The sequence below is a fragment of the Poecilia latipinna genome, unplaced genomic scaffold (genome assembly GCF_001443285.1).
Source record: "Poecilia latipinna isolate Pla-1442-1.1 unplaced genomic scaffold, P_latipinna-1.0 Scaffold915, whole genome shotgun sequence".
NCBI lineage: Eukaryota > Metazoa > Chordata > Actinopteri > Cyprinodontiformes > Poeciliidae > Poecilia > Poecilia latipinna.
Genome location: NW_015113531.1, coordinates 72272 through 99635, shown reverse-complemented (window position 1 = coordinate 99635; position 27364 = coordinate 72272). Strand labels below are relative to the sequence as shown.

The following is a 27364-nucleotide window of genomic DNA, read 5'->3' as shown; positions in this document are numbered from 1 at the left end:
TTTTGTACATGGAAATTTATTTTCCTGCCTTGAAACAATGAAGCTGATAACTTCAGGGTTTTTACAATTGTTCAAAAATGAAATCAATCACAATTTAAATTCTCAGTCCCTGCAAATTAGAAAAAGATAACTTAATAAAAGCTTTAACTGACTTTAACTTAAGCAATAGACCTTTATCCAGTTAAATATCTGTCTGCTCTCACTCCTGTCTTCAGGGTTTTACACCCGGAGTCTTCAGCTCTAAGTGTCATTAAGTTTCATCAGCAGTGATTAAAAGTTGGTTTTTAACCAAACTTTTGTTCTGTAAATATAAATTTCTCAGCTTGAGTTTTAGACTCATAAAAATCAGAGATTTCAGGCTGGACTTCTCTGAGTCTCCAGTTTTATCCGACGTTACGGAAATGAAAGGAAGCCGGTTTGTTAGTGACGAGCTGCGAAATGATGAGCTTGACCAGTGACATTGGTGGATTATTATGGGATGTTAATGTCTGATAACAATCTGTTCATGACTTAGTGTGATGTATAATAGTCATTACCAAGACTGGAAAGCAGAAAATCAACATGAACAGTTTTCATCTCTTTCTGTCTTAGAAAATAAATGCCTGCTCGTATATCTAATGTGGTAAATAATAATTTTTAGCATGTGAATGAAATCTTTAGGGATTAAAAGATAACTCTTAGGAAATATTAACAGATTATTATCAAACCTTCAAGCAATAATTTGTCCCAAAACCAGTTGAAGCTTCGTTTCTTCTGAGTGAAACATGCAGGAAAGTGTTGGTGACGTAAATTCATGACTCATCTGCTGTTTCAGGATGATCTTTTGTGACGCATTCAGCACTAAATTTGTTAATTTGCAATCACGCATTCCCCCCTTTGCCCACTTTTCCTCACCTCCTTTACTACTTTTCTATCATTTATGCATCATTCATATTTTATTCCCATGATGTTTTATTCACATCCTTGACAATCTTTGGAGTTTATTCTCTTCTGCGTTTTATCGACCCACTTTCTCCTCCATTAATACTTCAGCAGACCTCTTTACCTGTTGCTCACTCCTCCTCCTCCTCCTTCTTTCCTTTTTTCTTCCCGTGAGGCAGTTTACAGTCGCTCCGTCCCGCTTGGCTTCTCGCTGGAACTTTCCTTTCCTCTGTCGTCTTTTCATCTGAGCCCTTTGTGTCTCGGTTGGCTGTTGAATTGAAGCCGTCCGTTTCAGGCTTTGCTGGTTTTCCTCTCTTTGAGTCAGAAACTCGCTCGGTGATCCCAGAGCGTTCGCCCGCCCTTTGGTAAACAAACAGCAACGTTTTGAGCTGCGTTCAGAAGCGCATTTCCTTTGTCAAACCTCTTATGGACGAGTGACGTCTGTTTGGTTGTGAATGCAGCCAAGGTGATGTATGAATCTCACAAACTCTGGCTGATGCCAATTCCTCTCATTCTAAGGACGCGGTTAGAGGGGCTTTGATACCATCTAGTGGTCAGAGTGTGAACTACACAGAACTGGCCAGAGCTCAAGTTTGGCTGATAAACTCAGTAAATAGTCTTAACCCTGGTGTAGATTGTGCAATAACATATATACATATATACTGAATCTTACGTTTAATTTTGGGTTTGATGCTTTTTAGCGACTATAGGCAACTGAGGAATGGAAATAAATAATGCTAGTTTGGTGTTATAGTTGATTCCTGCCTATTTGTAGATTTTTCTCCAAATTAGTTGTAGAATTATTTCAAATGTTTGAAAGAGAGTACCATTTCAGAAGCTGAAATACCTTGGGCCAACGCTACTTGACACGCTATTGGCTGGTGTTTGCAAAGCAGCCAATCCAGAAGTGGCATTTATTTTCCTAGCTCCTGATTGGCTGTAGTGTGAGAATGGAAATAAGGAATAGTGTGGATGTTTTCTTCAATGGTAGCGCCATGACTGCTTCTACTGGTCATATTAAAGCATGTTAAGGTGTATTTAATGTTTGAACTATTAACCAGTTAAAAGCATTTTTAAATAATTAAGTACCTATTATATGCATAATTTAGCTACAGTTGTAGAAATTTAAAATTGTGTACATGGACTTCAATAATGCAACATTGAATGAAAGAATTGCTTTAGATAATCAATGAATGATGATACATAATTCATTATGTAAGTATATACTAGAATACAATGATTTTTGTTATTGTGAAATAACAAAAGCTATATTTGAACCAATGTAGTGATAAAAATGGCAATTATTGTTCAAGAAAATATTCTAGTTTTATGAATATGACTAAGTGCCTAGTGGTGCTAATTAGCATCGTACCTGCATTAATTCAGTGTGTTCCTCCTTTTCTGCGTCACACTAAATCCAGGCTCAAATCAGACGCAACTGTTGATGTTTTGTTGTGTCTCTTTTATTTCGGAGGTTAAATGAAGCCTTTATTTGCAGCTCTCAGATTTATAGTCCAATAAATACTGAAACTGTTTCTGCTAAGAACATTATGGCTGCGGAGGAAGAGCGAGAGCAGCTTTCTGCGTTTCTGTTAGATGTGTCCAAGGCTTTAGGAACAGTTAAACAGGCTGTTATCTGTGGAGTTTAATGAGCTTCTCCTTCTTCTCCTGGCTTTAAATCACACAAGGCTTTATTCTTCGGACGTTTGTTGCCGATCCCAGTCAAAGTCCCGTCTCTGCGTAAAGACTCAGAATCAGGCCATATGCTGTTTATTTGCAGTGTATATTTTTTATGATGTTCATTCATCAAAGCAGCTTTGAAAGTTGCTGCAGAAGAGAGATGGCTGGAAACATGAAGCAAAGTGGAGATTTAGTTCAAATAATTATAGGAAAGTTCATCCAGTTCAGACAGTGAAAGGGAGAAACGGTCAACTAGCGTCGCTGCTAAAGGTTTCACATCTGCAGGCTCATTTCATCAGTTACTAAACATGAGATGTTTTCATGTTCACTCAGATCTTTCTGCTTCCTAAAGAAACCAGACGTAAAGCATGAGACACCGGAAACTCCTTAAGATCCGTGATCAAAATGAAGGTCTAGTCAAAGTATGGACATACATCAAACTGAAAGGCTGTGCCTCGTGCTCCACTGTGGCTAAATTAAACTGTTCAGTAAAGAAAATGGAGAAAATGTCTCTCAGTGACGTTAAAGACATGTTGACGTCGGTCTGTGCCGGTGGAGGGACACCCAGTTATCAGGTTTAGGGGTCACTTACTTTTGCACATGGAGTCGAGTTGTTCTGGACTTTTTTAGCTCAAAAATTAAATCGTGTGAAAACTGCAACCAGGTTATTTTTGTCTGTTAAAAAAAATTACCTTCTGAATAAATCTGTAATTGAGCAATTAGTTTTTCGCAGCAGCGTATCTGTAGGTGTAAACTGTCACAGCCGGCACGAACACGCGCTGTCGCCGTCCGCTTCCGCTCACCTTGGCTGTTAAAAAACATTCACAAGCAGTTAAAAGACTTCCAGCCTGTTTACATTTCACTCAGCATTTCCATTTTTGTTCCCATTTCCCTCTGGGACGTTTCTGAAGAGACACCTTTCACTTTAAAACGGCTAAGCTGTTTATAAATAAACATTATAAACAAATTGAGTGGGGAATTATTCATAACTGTCCTGTTTAGCATTAAAACTCCTAAAATCAACACAGACGCTCATTCTGCTACCCGTCAGCTGATGTGGCTGCAGTCTGAGCCGAGCTTTACAAGGGCGCCATTATGAGTTTCCAGGCAAAGAGCCATTTTATAACACAAACAAGTAATTGTGTTGCAATATGTATCGCATATGACTTTGTAATTAATGCCTTGAAATTGGGCCTTCACCTCTTTAAGAACTCCTGCTCTCTCTGAAGCTCCGCCTTCAGGAAATCATCCCAACATGGCTCCAACGTTTTTACCAGCGTTGCTCTGAGCTGCAGTTGCTGTAACGAGCTCAGCAGCTCCATCAGGTGTTTGCTGATTGCTGCTGGCTAGTCTGAAGGAGCCGAAAGGGGGAGGAGCTGCGCCTCAAAGTCGGATCTAGGTCCGCCCAGGTGTTTTGCAACGCTAAATGGTTGCCATGGAGATTTAAGAATGATGAAAGACTCAAGGTTTGTGTCTGATGAGGGAGGAACATTAAAACTTAATATAAAGCTTTAAAAAGTTGATTTTACACGATACTGCCCCTTTAAAATTGCTTGATTTTAACAGAGTCCCAAAATATGACGAATGGTTTTCTAACCCTTTCTAGACTTTCTCATCCGTTCATTAATTTTCTCAGATTTTTTGCTCTTTCAGATATTTTTCGTGTCGTCAAAAAGGTTCTGATTCTTCATTTTTTTGTAACCAGGCCTGGATGTAACGAGTGACGAGTGAAATCATCACTCCCAGGGTTAGGATAACGAGTGAAATCACTCATTATTTCTATCTAACATTAAAATTTGTTCACATCAAACTAGGAGCCGGCGATACGGACGTAAAGCTTCGTCACCATATTTTTTTCGTTGCTGTTGTGATCACGATAAAAGTGACGACATCAGCTAGTACTTTTTTACGTAACTGTATGACAGGCACTAAATACCACAGTAATTAAATCCCTACAAACACAAATAAATTGAAATTTATTGAACAAACTGAAGAAAACTGTGCAAAATAAAACTCCTGACACGATGGACAGTTTGTTTTGTAACTTCATTAATATGAATTTATCATGAGAGCAGTCTAAATGTGTCTCTGTAAAGCTCCACCTTTGCATTAAACTCCCAACCACTGGAAAAAGTCAACTTTTTTGCTGAAGTTTATGTTTTAATCTTTGGTTTTGGTTTTCTAACATATAAATGAGGTCGATGTGTGTTGTAGCAGAGGATGAGGAGCAACAGGGGTTTCTGTTATCTGAAGAGTTTTGACTGTAAAAATATGCATTGATGGTTTCCTGCTGCTTTTCTTCTTATACATCCAGTTGGTTTCTGGCTTTGATGAATAAACTATAAACTCTAAGGATGAGCGCGCTCATCAATATTAATACACATTCTGCTGTCCGTCCTGCTGACTGCGTGTGATTGAGTTCTCTTCTTGTCAGTCGCTCTGATATGAATGTAGGATTAAATATTTGGTTGCTTGGGCCTCGTATTGATCCTCTGCTGCCTGCGGCGACAAACGGTGGTTTTAGGAACGTTTTTTTGGGCTTACAGTGAACGCACTCCGAACCATAAACACACATCTGTGTTTAACTGGTTTGAGCGAGTCGAGCTGATTGTATTCAACCCCTAATTAACATCCAGTCTAATTAAAATCCAAATGAGTTTGATCAAAATGAGTTTAATTAAAATCTGGGTTTTAGTGGAACTGAGAAGAATCTAATGTTTTAACCGTTTTTCTATTGGTGCCATTATTACTCGCATACAGTAACGGCTCAGAGTGAAAGACGGAGAGAAACAACAGTTTGAGGATTTTCCTCACACAGCTGGTCTGCAGATGCACAACAAACCCCACAACACCAAAACGTCTGGAAATGTCTCTGAACTTGAAAGGATGAAAACAATTAATGTTGTGAAAGTGAAGTATTAGTGGAGCATAACTCCAAATACTTAACCAGTTTATAGTAAAATGTATGTATAATTTTGGTAAACAATGTAGCTTGGGAAGCTAAGACATCTATACTCAATGCTACATGCAACGCAGCCAATCCAGAAGCAGCATTTATTTTCCTTGCTGCTGATTGGCTAGACACACAGCAGCAGAAATAAGGAACGATGTAAATGTTAGCTTCTGCATATCAATGCATAATGCTGTATTTGGTGTTTTAAATTATTAGTAGCATCTTCTCATCACATGTTGAAGCTAATTCCTTCGCTGAACCTCCAGAGTCAAAAGTTTTATAACTCAAAACTTAAGTCTAGTTAAAATGAAAGTTCAGTCTGCCTCATGCAGAGTAACTGAATAAAACCAGTGAAAGTTAGTTAATCAAACTAACTATGATTTGAGGACAAAATACTACAGTACAGATCTCCAAATTCAGTGGCAGAATTAGGTGAACTAATGGTTAAAATTATTAAAAACTAACTCAAACTTGCCACAGATTGATTAATTTGGCGAAACTGTTTAGCTAGCTGCTGGCAATAGATAAATAAAAGCTAAAGCTAGCTTGGGAGGCTAATTGTTGGCAAATTCAGTAACAGTTTTAGATTTAAAAAAAATACAAGAAAATCAAAAAACGTATTGATTTAGAGCTTCATGTTTTAGTGAAACATTTAACCACTAAAATCACATTTGCAACCATTTGTAGAAACTAAAAATTTTCTTTAAGTTTTTCATTAACTAGTTTAGCAGCTAATTCTTCTGCGCTAAAGCTAGCTTTGCTAACTGACGGTGACAACCCGGCTCTATTCTTATTTTCAAAAGTTTCTGTTTTTAAAACAAAACAAATCCATCATAAAACACATTCAAGCTCCAACTCACGTCTGAAACTCTTTCAAGTCGCAGGCAAAACATTCAGCATCTCCTATTTTCATAAACAGCCTTCAATATAATGGCCAAACCACCGTGTGAGAGGCATTGAGGCAAAAATCCTCATAATGTTCCTTTGTTTTCATCTCTGTGGATCCAACATTAGATGAAAGATTATTTTCTTCACGTACCAGCAGTCTAATTCACCTCCACAGAACACTTAGCATGAATGAATCTGTTCAGTTTGGGCCATTTATCAACAACACAAAATGTTTTCATATTTTGTTGCCTTGCAACTTCAGTATATTCATAGTTTTTTTGCAATGTGCAAAATAAATCAATGCATGATTGTAATATAAAATAAAGAAAACACATTTTTTTATTTTTAAAGCCATTTTTACTTTAATTAAATGAAAACAATGTACCAGTTTTTCACCTAATAACATAATTCTTAGTCGGTCTGGTCCAGAAATCTTTGTGGAGGAATGTTAAGAAGATAATTCTGGGTCTAGATAGTGCATTATATTTTATACATTTAATTATGCAGCTGTTGGCTCTTATGGTTATTATGCTAAATCTTTTTTTCTCTGTATTTCTAAGGCATTATTCTTTCCGTTCTCTTGGCTTATTCACACACATTTTACTCCTAAACTTCAAAATGTATGACTGGATGTTTTTGCCTCTTTTAGGACAGAAAATGTTCTTTGATTTAATGCTTTCACCAGTTTTTCCAGAAAATATTAAAGTTTTAATGTATTGCACTTATTCACAATTTACTGTAAAATAGTGTAATGATGGTAATTGAAAAACACAAACGCTAAATTTGATTTTATAGCTTTAGTGAAATAAAACACTGCAGATGTACATGAATTAAGGATTTTTTATATTAAAATTAAAGCTTGAACAGTCTAGAGCACATTTTGAAAAAAATGGAGTATTTACCTGTGAGATCAGTTTAACTCAACAGGTGAGAAGCATTTGGGTTTCAACTGCTTCTAAAAAACAACAGCAACGTCCAGCCATTTCTTTTGCAAGAAGTTCATGTTTTTTTGGTGTCTGGAAAATAGACCGTTTCAAAAACCTGCGGAATGCAGGCACTGCGTCACCTAGCAACCAAAGCTGAGTTTCAGAGTGTTCCCTAGCAACCAAAGCTGAGTTTCAGAGTGTTACCAAGCAACCAAAGCTGAGTTTCAGAGTGTTGCCAAGCAACCAAAGCTGAAGCCCAGACCGCTTGGTCAGCTGGTTTTCAAATTCAAAGTCACTTTATTGAATTCAAAGTGAACGTTGTCGTGACTCATATTAACTCAGATTCTTTAGAGTTGTCGTCGATGGTGATGGGTGTTGGCAGGAAAGATTTCCTGTAGCAGTCTGTGTTACTGCAGATCTGAAGAAGCCTATGACTGAAGATGCTGTATGAGCTGAACAATGGCTGTTGGAAAAGACAAGTGTTTTTGTCGTTGTCTTACCAACCAGAAGCCTCTCCCTTCTTTCTCACTGGTTGTGCAGAAGGCTCCACTTCTTCTTTTCAAAGATGTACGGCTGTATAATTGTGCATCAGTTTGCAGCCATTTTCACATGTGAGTGTAAACAAAATAACTTTGAGTATAAGATGTGATGATCATGTTTTGCATCACTACCCTAACCTGCTCAAAGAAGCATATTACATCACTTTTAAAGTTTATTTAACTTCCTAAAGGTGTGAAAATGCTAAGCTAGCTTTTCCCCGACAGGGACGCCGGCCTCCAGTCAGTTTCTCCTGACTGATATCTGCTGCCTGTGCAGCTGTTAAGCCCTCGCTCCGCCGCTGCGGCTGTCGCTCGCCTCATTTCCAGCTGACCGATGACCCTTGCTCCCCTAACAGGGGCAATAAAACCCGATCCAATCCCGCTGACCGTCGCTAACATCCTTCTCCCCCTCTGCAGTTTACAGTGGCAGGTCCCATTGACTGTCGCCGTGGGAAACGTGTCCGCTGTCTGCCTGGAGAGCCTCATCTGGATCAACAACAGGACAGGTACGGCGCCACCGGAGACGCCGCTGAACGTCTCTGAAACTTTATTTCCACCTGTGTCTTAATTATCTTGTTGCCGGGAGATAACGAGCTGTTTCCTTGGGAGGATCTGTTAGCGGATCAAACCGGCTCAGGTTCTCTAATTAATTATCTGCTCAGCTCTGTACATGTGAGCTGCCTCTGCCGGGGCTTTAAAGGTTCACAGGTGCAGCGTGTTGCTCTGTTCTCAGGTTTGTAGGCGGAGGGAATAAACATCGTTACGGTTCCTGTAATTTGGCGTTTGCTTTTTATTCAAAAAAGAAAAATCCTGATTGCTTTTTATCCTTTCATGTTTTTTAAAACGGCGCTGCTTCTGCTGTTTTGAAAGGATTACTCTTTTGTTAACAGGTCAGCTTTCTGACTCAAAGATTTGATCAATCGTTTGTTCGCTCGGATTAGTCTCCGTTGTAGGTCCCCTCTTTACTTTGACAAACAAAAAGCTTTGAGAATAAACCCCATTTTGTTTTTCTTTTTTCATCATTGTTTCTGAAGAACAAAACCCTCTAGGGATTCTGTTTTAGTGAATAAAGCTCATTTTAGTCCCTTTTTTGAACAAAATAATGTTTTGAGAATTGATCCTGAACTGCTTGGTGTTGGGTTTTGGTGGAAACAGGGGCTCCTGCTGGCTCCGTTCCCCCCTAATGAAACACGTGTTTTGCTTTGTGAACGTGAAGCTCGCTCCGGTTGTGTTGTTACAGCCTGACGAGGGTAATCTCCACGTCGCCACTCTGGCACCAATCTGATGCAAGGAGAGCGAGGAGTTGGTTTAAATCCAAGAAGGAGAAGTGGGCTAACAGCTGCGTTCTGTTTTTATCACCTGGCTGTTTCTCAAAGTGGGAAACGTCCTACAAGCTGCTTCACTGAAGCTTCAACCTAATTTCAGCAGGATGTGCTGGTTTCCTCCTGTGGCCCCGTGATGCTGCTGATCCACAAACCTACAAAATGTAAACGCTCCATCAGCTGGGCCCAGACTACTTCCTGGAGAGGTTTGATGAAGATTAAGCTAAAGTGGAAAAATTCCAAGTGCATAAATAACTGATCATCCATTTTAAGACCTTTTATTAAAGCAAGTTTCCGGGCTAAAACAACCCAAGGCAGAAAAACATCAGCGATGACGTCTAGAGAAGCAGCCAATCAGTCTGGGAAGGTTATAACACCAACACTGCAAAAACACAAAATCTCACCAAGTATTTCCAATATCTCATTACACTTAAAGTATGACAAACTTACAAGCAACGTTTCAGCTTGTTTTAAGTCAACAATTCCTTAATATTGATGAAAAACTATTAGAAGTGACAAAATCTGCCTCTTAAACACGTTTCCCATATTTTAAGTTAAAATATCTCCACTACTTTTTCATCAATATGAAGAAACTATTGACTTAATTCTAAGTTTGTTTTGTCTTATTTCAGGTGTAATAAGATGTTGGCACCAAAATACTTAGTATGATTTTGTGTTTCTGCAGAGCTAACCCTGACAAAGTATCTGAAGGTTATTTACAACTGGAAGACAAAGTCATCTGCCAATCTTCCCTGGAATCGACGTTCCTGCAGGTTCAACCCAGAGAATTGACCAAAAACCCAAGAGTTCCTCCTCAGGATTTAGTTAGCAGGTCAGAGGTGAAAGTTCATCAAAGGACAGTTGGGAAATGACTGAGTGACCTGAAGGAGACGCCAATAACCAACTAGAATGTACATCAAGATATCATCAGCATACTGGGTGATAATAACTTCAATGCTTTAGTTTACGGATCTAATTTAATGTGTTGTTTCACTCAGAAAGCCACAGGATTGGTCAGATGGATGACAGCACCTGGCTGCTGGGAAACATCAACCAGACTGGCTACTTCCGCGTGAACTATGACCTTCAGAACTGGAAGCTGCTCATTCAGCAGCTCCACAACAGCCCTCAGGTAAACCTTCTCTATTTGTCTGCTTTGATTTTTCTGAATTATTTCCAGATCCGATCACCAAATCAACTCATTTCCTGCTGTTTGTTTTCCTCTCCAGATCATTTCTGTTGGAAATAGAGCGGGTCTCATCGACGACGCCTTCAACCTGGCCAGGTGAGTCACATGACCTCAACCAGTTGGGTTGGAAGAACAAGTCGGTCAAAGTACAAACAGTCTTGATACGTTTTATTGATCTATCTTGTAGCTAAAAGACTTTTTGAAGTTTTATCTCACCTTTGATCTTTTCAAGTTTTACCAAGAGATCTGCATTTTTCTTTGGCAGCGTCGTTTATCTGTCCGACCCCCTGCTACTTAGTTTCACTTGGTTCTTGAGTCTCGGCTGAAAACTTCTTGGTTTTGTTGTTGCCGCCGTTCTATGGACGGATGTTTCTCCTCATTTGTCCATTTTATTGTGCCGCTGACAGGATTTCTGATTTCTCATCTTGTTTTGTTGAAATGCCATCAATAGGAATCAACTATACATTTACAGATGACACCATTTTTAAAGTGTCACAGCTTTTTTATACACCAGATAAAAACAAACAAACAGTGACTGATGAGAAACTGTAAGAAAGTAAAACTGTATCCTGGATACAGATTTAAAAACACAATTTAATATCAGTGGGACTCGATAAAATTAATCACTTTCATTTGAAAACGATATCTCCACAAAATAAACACTTTCAGTTAAAAAACAAATTTTGCTGGTAAATTATTTCATAAATAAACATTTGAACTTAAAAAAAGATATTTATTGTTTTTAATCTGTAATTTCGATTATTTGACCATCAGTGTTTCAGGAAACCCTGATTATTCATGGAGCTTCTTTAAAAATGTAGACGCTAACATTAGCATTAGCAACTCGTTTAGCATTGATGCTATTTTAGCCTTGAAAGGCTAACTCCTTTTAGCACAACTTGAACACAACATTAGTCTTTTCCAGCGTCCAATCAGATCGTTTAAAAGCAGAAATTAACCCCAGTGGGACCAGAGAATCGGCTTTGTGTCTGGGGATGTCGGCTGTGCGTCAGATTTAAAGACGTACTGGAAATAAATACAAAGGTTCCATCTTTGGATTTATGAATGTTTAAAAAAGAACAAAAATTAATTGTGTTAACATTTTTAACACATTAAAATCAATATAAATAATCAAAATAAACATGTTCAAGTCCTCACCCAACAATATATATTTACATAATAACATTAGTAGTTTCTCATAAATGCAACAAGATTTTAGCTCCTTAGCCGTAGCAACGTGTGAAGCAGTGACTGCCTGCTGGGCAACTATCAAGCCAGCAGCTTTTCCGTGACTTTATAGGCATAGAAACGAAACATTTCTCTACTAAAATCCAGTTTTATTGGTGTGGGCTAAACCAGTTTTCTGACTCGTTGGGTTCTCCTCAGCTATGAACCATAATTAACGTTTCTCAGGAAACAACTGCTTGAAAAACACCAGGATGTGAAATGAAACTGAAAAATGAATTGGACATCTTGAATTGGATTACTGAAATATAGAAACTTTTCACTGACTTAGCTAACAGACCTTCTGTTTTTAACATAGAGCTTCAGCCAAAGGAGCAGATCAGATAGAAATATGTGAAATGTGAATTAATGTGATTAATGTGATTAATCGTGATTGATCGATTGTTAAAATAATTGCCAGTTAATTTAGTAATCGATTAATCGTTAACTTGAGTATTCAGACTCAAAAAAGAAAAACAATCCAGTCAAAGCAGAAATTAATCCAAAACTGGACAAAACACATAAACATTTTGAATTTAAGGTGAGAAACGTTTTGTCTGTAAATATTTTCTGACTGGAACTCCTTAAGCAACATTTTTATCACCTGGTTCAAATTCTGTAAAAAATAAAACCCAACTCATACTGAGCACCTTTTGCTATCCTACATTTATTAACTGCACACTACGTAACTGTGATAAAATAAATCTGTTTTTATTTGCTAAAACTGACACCATGTTGTGACAAAATGTTACAAGAGAGATGAAAAAAATCAAGCTCCCTGAGCTTTTATAGCGATCTGCAAACATGCACCGCTCCCGGTTAAAAACAACCAATCAGAGTCAGGAGGAGGGCCTTAGTGCTGTCAATCATCCTCTTGTACACGCTGAGAAACAACTAAGAAAACTGTTTATCTGGCATCATCAGTGGCTATGCTAGCTAACCTTAGCATTCACAACAAGATCTGCTGTCGGGAAGAAGTTGTAGCGTAGCAGAGAAAAAGGAGAGGGTGTGAACAGCGTGTACACCAGCATGATTAACAACGCTAAGCACCTCCTCCTGGCTCTAATTGGTTGTTTCTGACTGCTGTATTTCTGCAGCTTTAAGTGGTTAAAATAAAAAAGCTTTTATTAGATTATTCTGGATTATTACTGGACGGTGAGTTGCTGCAGTGCAGCAGGACGATCTGGATCTGCTCTGCATTCAGAGCCGATCCGGTCAGTGTGAGCAGAAAGTGAGCAGCCTGCTGTAGATGCGCCCGGTTAATCTCCTGCAGCCGTCCCGCCTCACCGCGGCGTGTTCAGCCCGCGGCGCCGTGAGCGCCGTAACAGAAATCCAGGGTGACACCGGCTCTGTAACTCAATCCACTGCTGTCTCTGCTTCCTCCCCCTCACTCCGCCATCTGCGCTCTGTCATGTTGAATGAGCAGCAGCTCCAGACTACTGCGCTGTCATCCTCTGAGGATCCGCGCGCTGACGAGTTCCCATCTGCACAGAAAAAGGAGCTACATATCCATTAATATTCACCCTGACAGCTGAAGCAGCTTCCTCAGCCTGAATCTGTCACGACGGGAAGCGATCAGCCGCCGCTACTCCGCGTAGCTCCGCAACAACTTCCGTCAACTTTTTATCATTTATTTGTCTTAATATTTTAAAAAAAAAACAACTGAGAAACCTTTGACAGTTTTCGTCACCACGCATGAGACTCGCGTTATCGATTCTGGGAGGTTCAGAAACGTCAGGAGAAATTCCTGCTGCACTAAAGCTGCATCCGCTGCTGCCCGAAAATAAAAAACGGCCGTCAGCTTTTATCAGCGTTCATGTGTAATAATGGTCCAGTTTACAAACCTTCAAGAAAAACTGACTTTAATCTAAAAGTTTTGACTTTAATCTCATGAATTCTACCTCAGATTTTAATCTGATAATTCTAAATTCCAACTTTAATCCCAGAATTTTAGTTTTGAATTTTGACTTTTTTTACTTAGTTTGACTTTATTGAACGTAGCGTAATAAAACAATAAAACACGTTATGTGCCGAGCAAAACAAATTTAAACCAAACAAAGCAGTAATAAAATGTATTCACGTTACAGGAGCTGGTAGAATCAGAGGAACGATAATTTATCTGCAGAAGAGTTAAACTCTCTGGGAGCCGCTGCGTCTTACTGACATCACGGTTCCTCATTACCAGCCTCTTCCCTCCGCATGTTTTCCTCCTGGATATTATTTTATTTTATTTATCAGAAGTTTTCCTTGTAGATTATATCTGGGCTGAAGTTTGGGAGCTGGATTTGTGTTTATTGTACTCATTGATCCCAGAGAATTATTTTCACCCTTTAATAGATCACTTCGCTTAATTTAAACTTCTGATAAAGTGGATTAATAAAACTCCTGCCAACTGGTGATGAATTTCAGCTGAAACGGATGAGAGACGGAGATCCACTCCATCCTTGTTAGGACTGCCTGCTTAGCCCATTTAAGCCGCAAAAATACTTCTTGTTTACAAAGATGTTATTTCAGCATTTCTGCTCAGTGAATTGATTACGCCTGGAAGGACATTTAATCTCAGGATTAATTTCAGTCATGCTGATTCTCCTCCCGCTCACACTTCGATTGACTGAGAACAGGAGCAATAAATGCCAACTGGTGGCAGTGTGTGTGTTAGCATGCTGGTGTGTGTGTGAAGCTGGTCCTGCAGTAATAAATGACTGTGTCTGTTTGACTCTGTGCTTAAACAGTGATGGATGTCGCCTCCCTTTGTGTGTGTCTGTGTGTGTGCGATCACAGCCGTCCCTTGTTGGCTCTCCACTGAGCCTTGCTAATAGCTAATGGACAAACAATTAACTGGCCCTTAACGATGTTAAAGAGTTAATGAGCTCATTAAGACGACAACGCTGGGAGAAAGACCCAAACGGAGACAACAACTGGGAGGGAAAATTAAAAATCTACCTGCTAATCTCCTCAGCTTCCTCCACTTCTCTACGGATCCAGAGAGCCGCTGCTCTGCTGTGGAGGTGAAACTGCTCCTTAAAAGCAAAATGGTTTAGGAAATGCATTTCTGATTTCCTCTCAGACATTTAACCCTGTAGCTTCTCACCAGAGATTTGATGCTTCTGCTCAGAATAGAGAGGTGGCTCTGACGTCTGCAGTGGCAAAACAGATATAAAAGACCTGCAGAGAAAAATACTTCTGTTGCAGATGTGACTCCCTAATCCACACACTAATGAAAACCGTTAGACATTTATCTAAGTTCTGCTTTAGCTCATGACACAAACGAGTCCCTGAAAGGAAACTATGAGCTAATTAAACAGGTTTCACAATGTATGATGCAACAGGTATCCTGTATGTTCTAGAAAATGTCAGAAAATAAAAATATAAAAGGACTCAAAAAACTGCCTAGATTCTGGAAATTCCAGGCAAACATCTTCTAAGTCCTGGAAAGTAATCGTTTGGTTTATGTAAGATCACAAGTAAAATCCAGAAAGTTCCTGAATGTAACTCTGGAAAAATCTAGAAAAGAAACAGTAACTTATGAAAATAAGTTTTAGAAAGGACCAGAAAACATGTCTGTTCTGAAACGAGGCCTGAAAGTTCCAGGAAAGTACAACAAAAAGACACCGGTTTCCAAAAAGCAATGTTTGGTTCTGGACAAAGTAGAAAAAGTAATCTGGTGCATCTGCAAGTCAAAAAATTTTGATTTTTAAAACTTGAAAATTTCAAGTACATTTCTGGGGGGTTTTCTAAGAAATTTACAAATTTTAAATCTCTGAAATATCCAAGTTTTTTTTTTGTTTTTTTTTTAATGGTTTTCTAGAATATTTCAGACATTAATTACAAAATTTCAGATAGTTTTGGCAGAAATGTTTTCTGTTTTTTTTATAGTGGCTCTAATTTGCTGTCGTAAGAAAATAACCTGAAGGTAAAAAAAACTTTACCTTGTGCATTCTAGAAAGTAACCCAATAGTTCTGGGAAGTTCTGGCAAGTACCAAAACATAACCTGTAAGTTTAATTAACCATGGAAGCTCAATAACAGTATCAGTACATACCTTCTATAATCTAGGAAGTGAACTGATGGTTCTGGGGAAAGTACCCAGTAAGTTCTGGAAAGTACCAAAACGCGGAAGTTCTTAAACAGAAAGTACCAGAACATACCTTGTATATTCTAGAAAGTAACCTGATAGTTCTAGAAACGTATCTAGAACTATTGTAAACGTAAATTGTGTAAATTATTTTAAAATACAACTTGTAAGTTCTGAAATTAATCTTGTAAGCTCTGGGAAAGTACCACAACATGCGTTGTACATCGTAGAAATAACCTGATTATTCTGGAAAGTTCTAGAAAGTGCAAAAAAAATAAACAATAAGTATTTTAATTAGCTTTTCAAGCTCTGAGAGAGTACCAGTCAGTGCCTTGTATATTCTGGAAAGTAACCTGATAGCTCTGGGAAAGTATTCTGGAACTTCTGGAAAGTACCAAGGAACATGTCAGTTCTCAGATGAACCAGAACTTTCCTCATGTATTCTGGGAAAGCCTGTATAACTGATGGTGAAAGTGACATAAACAAGGTGAGGAAGCAGAATAACAGAACATGGGTCAGAAACACAGACCCAGACCGTGACGCTCGCCCTGATGCCTTCCCAGAGTTTGGTTGACGCCGCCGTCCTCATGTCTCCGGTTCAAACCAGTTCATGTAGTTTTGAAGCGTCAACATGTCCGTCTCTTATCTCACTTTCAGTTTGAGGAGAGTGTGAATGCTAATATGGACAGATAGATGATGGATGGAGTTTGATAAAAATGGAAAACGCTGAGGGGACGAGTACAGGGAAGAAAACAGATAAACGGTCGGCTGACGTTGCCATGGTTACCGCCACATCTTGCTCTCTCTCTCCTGGTTCTTTCATGTAAAATCTTGTCAGCGTTTTGGATCGTTTTGAACCAAAAGTCTCTGCAGACCGGATGGATTATGGAAATGCGTTGGAGCCCAGGTGCATGATGGGTCCTGGCGACGATACGAGGCAGATTATGGAAATGTGATGGGTTGGAATTGAGGGGTTTCTCTGCTGCTCGGAGACTTAGAGCGTCTTATCTCCGACAGATTAACTTTCGGTGGACGTCAGAGTGTCGGCGTGTCCCTGAACATTTCAGTCAAGTGTTTGTGTGGATCTGTTGAATGAAAACCTCTTCCCCTCTCTGAAGATGTCTGAACCTCGTGAGTATACGTTCCCTGCTCAACCACAGGCCCCCATCGATATTCATGAGGTTCAGGCTGAAGGTTGAAGCAGGAAGCAGGTACAAAACCAGCAGGAATGTTAACAAACGCACACAGAGAGCTTGTTGCTATGCGCCAGGTTGTGGATGTGGCTCGGCCTGCCTAATAGCTGCTGTGGCATTTAGAGGCCAACTTTCCCTCAACTTGTTTCTGTGTTGAGCTATTCTGAGGATCACTCCTGAGAGTTGAAATGAAGAGCAAGTCTGCACCATAGAATCTGACTTTACATTGATTTACTGACCCTGAATGCACCTCAGTGAGTCCCAAACATTCTCAGCAGCAGTTTAAAGAGAGTAGACGAAGGTTATTAGAGAAAACCAGAGGTTTTAGACAAGATGATTGTTACGGCCTCCGTGTTGTGCAGCAGTAGGTGTTGTTTGGCTATGAATAACAAGAATAATATTGTTCAGTGCAATTATTAACAAAAGTGAATAACTTGGATCAAATTCCGGTCAGATTGGAGGGCACTGACCTGTTGCATCGTGACGTCACACCTAAAAGCTGCTAGCAGACGATGACTAGCATTGGGTTTAGCTGCTAAGTTGTCAATATGACGCACTAAATTTTAAACGTACACCTGACGTATAAATAAAAAATGGACACAGAGCTTTGCTACGACAGCGAGAAAACAAGGTCAGGAAAAAGTTTTTGGAAAAAGAAAGAGAAGTAGTTCAGTTATGCTAACTTGACTTTGACGATCTTAACATGTAGATGTGCTGTGGAATTTGGTTCAGTTACAAAAATAAGGAAATCACCTAATCTACCTCTGCTGTGTTAGCTTAGCTAATAGCAGCTATGCTACCACAGAGACAGCTTGTTAATAATTGCAAAATCAACATAAAGCCTGAAAACAAAACTGTAACGGACTGAATGTTCTGCTCTTTGTGTTTGAAATGTTTGAGTGTTTTTTGCTGTTGAATCTTGCAACATATGATGGTGTTGTTTCCAGTCGCCATGGCAACGAGTCTGCCTGTGAGACACAGAGAGCGAGAAGAAAGTGGCTTTGAGTTATTCTTCCTGCATTATTTTTCCCTTTGCTGTGACACGCTGCACTAAACCAATAAAACCTTCATCTCCAGGGTCATTTTGTTAACGGTTCTGTTCTACTGCCGCTGTGGATGGCCAGTAAAAGAACGATCTGTTTGCCCTCCAGCGTTGTTTACATTGTTTCCGGATGTAAACAATAACATTCAGGCGTCTATAAGTTAAATTAGAGCCAAACGTTTGGTAGTAATGGACACCAGGTTACACCAACTTGCTTTCTGTTGATTAGGTCAAATATGGACTTTTCAAAGTAAAACGTTCTACTTCCTGTTGTCCAGGGCTTCAGTGTCCTTAACGTTGACACCAGTGTTTTTAGATCTGAAGATGGTGGGAGGGAAACTCAGGTGTGTTCATGAAGGGTCCGTCTCTCTGGCTGAGCCTGTGGACCGGTGATGTTCTGGTCTCCGTCCTGACTCCCCCCCTCCCACACTCAGGGCGGGGTACCTCCCACAGGGCGTTCCCCTGCAGCTGATTGGCTACCTGCCGGAGGAGACGTCCTTCCTGCCGTGGCATGCCGCCAGCCGGGCGCTGTACCAGCTGGACAAACTGTTGGACCGCACAGACGACTACAGGCTGTTCAGCGTAAATAACCGATCCATCATGATCCATCTGAGCTCCACGATGGGCCGCTGGTGCTGACCCAGTGTGTGTGTCTGTGTGTGTGTCCAGGACTACGTGCTGAAGCAGGTGGCGTCCCGGTACCATCAGATGGGCTGGCCGACAAACGGACCGGGAACCGAGGGAAACATCCTGCAGGCGTCGTACCAGACTGAGTAAGAGGAGCGGTTCTGGTCAGCCGGTTCCGATCGCGAGTCACTCTGTTTAAAACTTTAAAGTGTTATTATAAGTGCTAAAACCTCTTCAATCAGGGTATATGTATACTTATGACCCTGTGTGGGTCAGAGTAAATCCTGAGTAAATTAATTTATATGTTAGTTATAATTATTCCATCTTGAAAACAAAACGGCTCAAACAAATCCTGACTGGAGTAGAGCCGCTTCATTTTCTCTGCAGAAGAAGAAATATCTGACAGATATTTGGAAATTCTCCAGATTTTTTCTCTCAGCTTTTTCCCCGAGTCGATTAAATAAGAAACTCGTCTCTGCGCCTCATTAGCAGGGAAAGTGATGGCCACTCCGGTGGAGTCCAGATTAAATCCTCCGTCTCTGTTATTGGTTGAATGTCTTCCTGTTTCCTGCAGGGAGCTGCAGCGGGAGCTCATCATGCTGGCCTGCAGCTTTGGGAACAAGCAGTGTCACCGCCAGGCCGTCGCCTACATCTCCGACTGGATCTCCAGCAACAAGAACAGGTGCAGCACACACTTTTCTGAGGTGTACCTGAATGCAACGCGGCTACATTAAACCTTAAACTTTAGTCCAGGTGTGTCCAACTCAAGGCCCGGGTCACATGAATAAAACCTTTAAAGGTTTACCTGCTTAAATAATATTGCATCAGCCAGATCAAAGCGGTTTTTATCTGTAAACTTTCTTCAGTCTCTCCAGTTTTTTGTGATTTCACGATTATGGAAAATCAGCAGATCCACACACTTTTTTGCAATAATAATTAATTTTTTATTTTTCTGTAAATTTCCCAACAAAACAGTCAAAAGCTTTGGGTTTATGTGATGCTGACTCCCACCTACAGGGGGCAGTATTTGATTCTACTACACTGCTTCCTCAGCTTTACCTGAGTCTAGTAATAGTCGAACAAAAACTCCCATTTACCGTCATACATAAGTGTAAATATTGAAAGATGTTTTGCAAATATTTCTAAATTAGCTCCACAAATCAGCGATTTAGATTGTAAAAAAATCACAAAATATTATTTAATTTTATGAAGTACTTATTAGATGCACAAACAGCCATTTATTAATGTTTTAACAGTTTGATGTGTTTTATCAATACATTCTGGCACAACCGGCCCTTTAAGAACATTCATGGTCCCGATTTATCCCAAAATGAGTTTGACATTCCTGCAAGTCAATAAGATCTGAAAACCCAACAAACCTCCGTCAGCCATCTCTGATCATCGATTTGGTCACATGATCCCGTCTTTCTTCTCTGGCGTTTCCATCAAAGTTTATTTGTGTCTCGTCCGTGTTCGCTCCCTCCGGGTTCCTAACGAGATCTGTGAAATTAAATTTCAAACGGCAAATTAAATAGAAACAGATGCTTGAGTTCTGTGGAGGACAGTGGGGAGCTGATGATGAGAGGCTTCCTTAAATAATACAACCCAGAAGAAAACGGTCTGACTTCATTAGGCAACGTTTAGGAATGAATATTTATCATCTGGGTTGTTTTACATGTCAGGATTGCATCTAAAATAATGAAGCCAGTTGTGATAAAACCCAATAATAAACACTTAAAATTTAAATAAACAGCTGTTTCGCAGCAATAGAAGTACTAAATACTGCCACCTGCAGGTGGGAGTTGGCATCACTTAATCCTAATATTTTTGACCATTTTTGTGGAAAACTTGCAATAAACTCACAATGATGCATTAGCGAGGATCTGGATAGACTTGATTAACATATCTATAACTGCTTTGACTTGATTTATAAAATATGTCATTAATATATAACATTATTTTACATATTTATAAAACTTTCTCTTTAGTAAACAGTTTCCCAACTGGAACCTTTGCATTTGTGCGTTTCTGCTACGCCCGTTAAATCTGATGCACAATCATCAACATTTGTTTTTAAATTAAAACGATCTGATTGGACGCTTGAAAAGTTTGTTCACGTTGTGCTAAAGAGAGTTAGCCTAAAATAGCATCTCAGTTATAAAGATGTAGCACTGATCTGATGGTTGAACAACAGATAAGAACAATAAATATCTGTGTTGAAATCTATTCAATAATTCAGTATGAAGTTTGGAGTTTTTAATTGAAATTGTTGATTATTTTGTTGGTAGTTTTCTATTACAATTACAATTATGCAAATTCCATCAATACATGAAGCTTTTTCTTTTAAAATTTGTCATTTTGGAAATATTTTATCCCTGTTGGTGGAAAAGTGATGAATAATTCCACATTCATTCAGGATTAATTTTTCCAAAGGGTGATTTTTAATCCCATCTGCAGTCCTTCTGTCTGAGTATTTTTAAATCCCAAATATTCTTTTATTATCAGAATCCAATAATTAAAGCCTTGACAGAGAAGAGCTAATCTGACCCCAGCCTGCTCCAATCAGGACTAAATATTGGCTCTTATTTTGCTCAGAGGAGTCGCACCTGAATATAAAACCACAAAGACCAGAACAGGGAGAGAGTAATTACTGCAGAGAGCAGTATATGGAATATTAATCAAACCACAGTGCGGATTCATTGTAAATTAAATGGCTGTAAGAAGATCTTTGTTGAAGTTATCTTGGTGACAAATGGATGGATTAAACTTGTAACGGGGTTATAGGCACCAATAAACTGCTTCACCTCAATTAACCTCCTTTTCTCCACTATTTTATGAATTATACCCAGCATTTCTAAAGAAAATGAGTCTGGCTTTAAATGTATGCCTTTTAATGCAGAAAGGTTTAGCTGCTGTTTAATCTGTGGCCTTGTTTCACAGCCGTGCCTGTAGGGGGCGACAGCGCGCTGGTTTATCTGTCCAACTGCTCTTCCTAAAGCACATTGAAAATGAAAGAAGTTGAGAAAAGTGCTGGAGTTTCTTTGTGTTCATCAATCTGAGTTTTGCATTTGCTTCACATTTTAGATTTAGTTATTTTCTTCCTCTTTGTCACATAAAATCTCAGTAAAACAGATTAATTTTTGCGTTTCCAATGTATCAGAACATGAAAAAAGGTCCTGGGGTTGTGAATATTTTTACAAAGCTCAATAATAGTTAAAAAATTAGACCGCTGAGGTCTGCAACAGAGCATAATTATTGGCTTAGACCCCTCTTCACAGCAGAAGCAGCATGTCTAATCAGGTTACAGGAAATGGAGGTACACCCACTGAACACGGAGATTAAATTATCTCCTATAGTTGTGTGGAAGCATCAACACACGTTTCACTGTCAGTCAGTCAAGCCTGTGAGAGTTGGATTTACTGACAGCACTAATTCCTGATCATTTCATTGTTCTGACGTTAATCGGCTCTGGTTAATTGTCGTTTATCTCCAGTAGTTTTTCACATAAACAGTAACTGGATCCAACTGGTAACCAAACTACCAGTGATACCCAGGGAACAACTGGAGCTGGATCCAAACTGGATCAAGAACAGACCAATGATACCAGACAGCAACAGAATGACTGAGAAAGAAAACAGTCAGTGTTTGGAAGGGCCTAGTCAAAGCCCGCATGATGTGGTTGGACATTCAAAGATGAGTGTCTGCAAAACCCAACGAAATAAAGCAACTCTGGAAAAAATGTTTCCAATTTCCTCCACGACGACGGGAGAGATTACGGCCGACTGTTATGTTTATGAAGTCATAATATCACGAGAATAAATTTGTAATTTAAGGACTTTATTATTAGTTTCATTTTCTTAGCCCTTTTACTTCGTCATAAACCCAATGAATCAGACGGAAAGCGGCTTTTTGCTCCTGAAGGAGGTTTAAAACTTCATGTCTGAGTCTGTCTGCTTTAACAAGTTTCTCCTGACGTATCTCAACCTTTAACCTTTAACTAGGCCACTGTTTTTCTGCCCGATCAGTTAAATGTTTCATCAGCAGTTCTGGGGAACGCCAGAGTGACACTTAAACTGCAGAATCCCACAGACAGAGCGACGGACGGAGCGAGCAGATGGTGCAGAGGCATGTTTACTGTCAGAGTGGGAGTTTGATGCAGAGGAAGGACGAGATATTTCAGGAAAAATAGCTTCAGGACCCGAAACATCCTCTGCAGACTGCAGCACACACACCGACTCAGAGAGAGGAAGCTAATGGCATCAGAGCCATCTGGAGGGAGACGCGGCGCGTGCTGAGAACAAGAAAATGTCACGTTATCACTCTGAAGTTTCATCAGAGACGGACATTCAGGAACAGGTTAAAACTGAAGGAGGAGGAGCTTAGCGTTGGCAGCTGCTGTCATGGAGGAACACTTTCTGCCTCCGTCAGCAGGAATGTGTTTGTGTTGCTCTTAAGTGGAGCATCTCTAAAAAGATTTCCCAGGTCAGTAAATAATGCAATTGTCCCTGGATCACTCACTCACACACACACACACACACACACACACACACACACACACACACACTGGTTTGTCTTTCTGCCTGCATTAGGAGTGTGTATTGACTTACATTCATTCTACACTTCAAAAAAGCCAGGACTAAGCGAATTTTCTCCTTCGTTCTGGACATAATTTCTACTAGAAGACGTAATTTGTTAAAAACTTTATGAAACATTTTATCCTGTTTGACGTTTTACAAACAAACAAGGAAGTTAATCCAGTTTTTGTTGTTTATTGATCTTTTTGAAATTACAGCAGCTGCAGTGCGCCACAGCAAAGGAAAAATAAGACTGAGAAAAGGGCAAAGAACAACTAAGATCGACTCGTATCTTGTTTTTCTCGCTGTCTGTGGTTGCGTTCACACTGCAGCCTGAAGTGACTCAATTCCGATTTTTTGGCAATTCCGATTTTTTTGCCAGGCCGTTCACACTGCCAGTAAAAGCGACTTGTATGCGTTCTGCAGTCTGAACGGGCAAACGACCTGAAAGTGTCCTGCATGCGCACTAGAGGGCGCCATAGCGTCAGCGTTCTCAGTGTTCTGCCAACTGCCATAAAAAGAAGAAGAAGTGCTCAGTGTTTGCGGAAGTAACCATGGAGGCTAACGGTGGAGCTTAGCTTACTTATTTGAAGTTGTTGTCCAACCGGAGCAGCATATTAACAACTTAATCCTCATATAATCCATCATGGTTGTTGTTTTTCCTGCTTGCGCGTATCAGGACACAGAATACTGAGATTTGTTGAGTATCAGTGACGTTCAGTTCGGATGAATGCGGCCTGGACATTAGGTCGCATTTGAATCGGATAAGTATCGGATATGGGTCACATTCGAAAAAGAATCCGACCTGAGCTGTTCACACTGCCATGAAAAGATCGGATACAGGTCGCATTACGTCAAAAAAAATCGGAATTGGGTCACTTCAGGCTGCAGTGTAAACGCATCTTGTTAGCTTTACTCCCAGTGGACACCCGTTACCATGGCAACCCAATGACAACAGCTTACATTTAAGTTAGCAAGAAGGGAAGCAGAAATCATTGACCAAGATGACCACTGAACACCTCCCACACTGCAAAGAAACACAAAGAAACTGTAATTTTGGTGTACCGTAGTTTTTAGTGCAAATATCTTAGTACATTTAAAAAAAGACAAAAACTAACTCACACGTAACTTTTCAGCAACATACAGGAGCTTTTTAAAAAGAAATAATTCCTCAACATTAACGAGAAAGTATTATTTCCACTGGCAGATAAATTCACATGTAATATATGGAAATTGTTTTGTCACAAGTGAAATTTGCACCATTCTTCAACTACAGTCAGGGGCCACATAAACGTATTCCAAGTGCCACAAATGGCCCTTGAGCCGCACTTTGGACCCCCCTGTTCTAAACAGTAATCTTAAAACATGAGGTCCTGTACTTTGGTCCCCAAATTACCAACCCGTCTTAAGGAGGTTGGTCATTATACCAGAAAAGGTCCTAAATCAGCAACATAACCAACACCACACACACACACACACACACACACACACACTGTTCAGCAGTTTACTGTGATTTTGAAGTCAAAAGAGCTCACTTAGTTTTGCTCTCTGACCATTTAGGTCAGTTTCACAGTGTGAAAGAAATGAATATAATTTAATTTTACTGAGGATCCAGTGTGTGTGTGTGTGTGTGTGCGTGCGTGTGTGTGTTTATATCTGTTTATGTAGCCAAATAAGGACCTTTTCTGGTGTAATGACCAACCAAACGGGGACGAAAACCACATACTAACGCAGCGGACCCCCTTTTAAAGGTTAAGTTTAGAGGTATGCTGTGAATTACGTTTTTTTAAAAGGGGGACTATTATGCAAAATTCACATTTTGCTGTTTTATTCTTCCATTTGGGTCTCAACTGTTTCCTAAAACAGACTAAGCTCTTTAAAAAAATCATCCAACCATTTTCTGGCAATAATTTAATGCTTTTTGGTGTCTGGAAAATAAACCATTTCAAAAACCTCCTTATTGTTAAGCCACAAATCAGCAGAAACTGTGCCATTACCTAGCAACCCCAACCAAGCCCAGCCTGTTACCTAGCAACCCCAGCAGCGTTTCAGAACATTTGGTCAGCTGGTTCAATGGTTGCTGGAAAAGACAAGTGTTTACCGTCCAGAGTCCACTTGCTGCATTCTTAATGGTTGTGCAGAAGGCTCCACTTCTGCTTTTCAAAGATGTACAGATGTATAATTGCATATCGGTTTGCAGCCATTTTCCCGTGCGAGTGTAAATGTTGAGTTGTGGATATGCTGTGATAAGCAGCATCTGAATGGCTCATTCTGAAAGGAGCTGCTGTCAGTCAACACATCCGCTTTACTTCCCAATTCGCTTCGTTGAAGTGTTTACTGGGAATAATAAAACTGCCAAAAACCACAGATGGGAAGCAAGTTGAACATGAATATAATGAGGCTGCAGATTTGCCAGTCCTGATTTTGATTACTCTCATATTGACATGCAGTTTTTCTTTTTGTGTTAAAGAGAAAAATCTATTTTGAAACGATTCCAGATTTTTAAAAATCACACATTTCCACCAGTCAGTTTGGCACAGATTTTAATGAGCATAAAAGTGAAATTATGTGAATTTTATTAATTTTGACAGATGTGTTGAGTGTCTTACACTTTATAAATATCAAATTTTACCAAGTTGTTTTGGTGCAAATACCTTACTATAATTGAAATAAGACTGAACTAACTTAGAAGTGACTTTCCACAAATACATAGGAGGTTGTTCCTATGATATTCCTTAGTATCAATATCTACTAGTTGAACTGGCAAATTATTTCCCTTATAGCAAGACATTTTTATAATGTTATAATAAAATAATATGCCAGTGGAACTGGCACTTTTTTATTGATAAGGAATTGTTTACTTCAATTCTTATATCTTGGTGAAAAGTTACTTTTAAGTTAGTTTTGTCTTATTCAAAGTCAACTAGTATAATTGCACATGAAACTAGATAAAAATGCTGTTTTTTGCAGTGTAAGGTGTGTTTTTCATGTCCAGCTGAAGGTTTTTCAAAGCAACTTCCTGCCGAGAGAGAAATTAGCACCCAGAAAGTGTTGGGGTTAATCCAGAGGAAGCGTCTTATCGAGGCTTTTGGATTCATTACGTTTCCTGCTCTCGTCCTACTCTTCCCTCACCAGTTAAATCCAGCCCTTATCAACACGCTTTACATTTCCCATGTCTGAACTCTCTTCTTTTTTTTATTTTCTTCCCATCTACAGGATTCCTCCCAACATCCGGGACATCGTTTACTGCACCGGGGTCAGCCTGATGGACGAGGACGTGTGGGAGTTTATCTGGATGAAGTTTCACTCCACCAGCGCCGTCTCAGAGAAGAAGATCTTGCTGGAGGCGCTGACCTGCTCCGACAACACCTTCCTCCTCAACAGGTGCTACGTCACTTCACCTGGAACAGGAAGGGGTTAAAGCCTGATCAATGCGATCGATCAGAGATCGCTCTTCATTCTGGGATTGCACAAAAAGTTTCTAGCTTCATCCTAGAAAATTTCTGAGATTAATCTCAAGATTTCAGTTTTTCTTGGCAAATTTTTGACTTTGGACATGAGGGATGTCCTTGTTTGTCCTAAAACAAATTCTGAGATTATTCTCCACATTTGTGAGGTTTTCTGCTAAATTTTGATGTTTGTTTTTCTCATGCAAATTTTTCACTTTTGCAGCTCAGAAGTTTCTGATTTTTATTGGCAGAAAAATTACTCCATTTTTTTAGTCTATCTGCTCTAATACTGCATCATAACAGGAATGTGTTACTCTAATCTGACTTCTTTTTTCAGTAACGAGTAAATCTCTAAGCGCTACTACATCAATCCAGTAATCAGATTACAGTTGCTTACATACTTACTAAGCTTCAGAGGTCAAATATTTTCATTTAAATGAGGTGAAAGGTCAGGCTCTACAGAAGATTGTTCCTGTGATATTCTGACTAAAGATGGTGCAAAGTGGATGAACGTTGGTGAAAATGTGAACTTAAAGCAGAGGAAAGCAGCTTTGGCTGCGTCTGTGGGAACATCAGAGTGTTTATCAGCCGTTAGCAGCAGCTATTGTGTTCAGAAATATGTGGAAGATGGATGTTACACACTCGGAGCCGGGTTGTTGCATTAATGTGTGTGTGTGTGCAGGTAAACCTTATCCAATCAGCAATACACACACACTCACACACGCAGGAGTCGACACGCGAATCCGTGAAGCTCCCTGATTGG

General features: G+C 39.6%; 1 protein-coding gene across 1 annotated transcript in view; it reads left to right on the top strand.

Moving 5' to 3' along the window:
- The window catches only part of LOC106957563 (thyrotropin-releasing hormone-degrading ectoenzyme), a 162778-nt gene that overhangs the window by 129924 nt on the left and 5490 nt on the right, over nt 1–27364 (top strand). The window contains exons 11-17 of the mRNA XM_015048950.1: nt 8325–8413; nt 10228–10361; nt 10459–10514; nt 18386–18533; nt 18621–18724; nt 19153–19260; nt 26369–26536. Of these exons, the coding sequence (XP_014904436.1) occupies nt 8325–8413; nt 10228–10361; nt 10459–10514; nt 18386–18533; nt 18621–18724; nt 19153–19260; nt 26369–26536 (807 nt within the window). The remainder of the gene's footprint in view (nt 1–8324; nt 8414–10227; nt 10362–10458; nt 10515–18385; nt 18534–18620; nt 18725–19152; nt 19261–26368; nt 26537–27364) is intronic.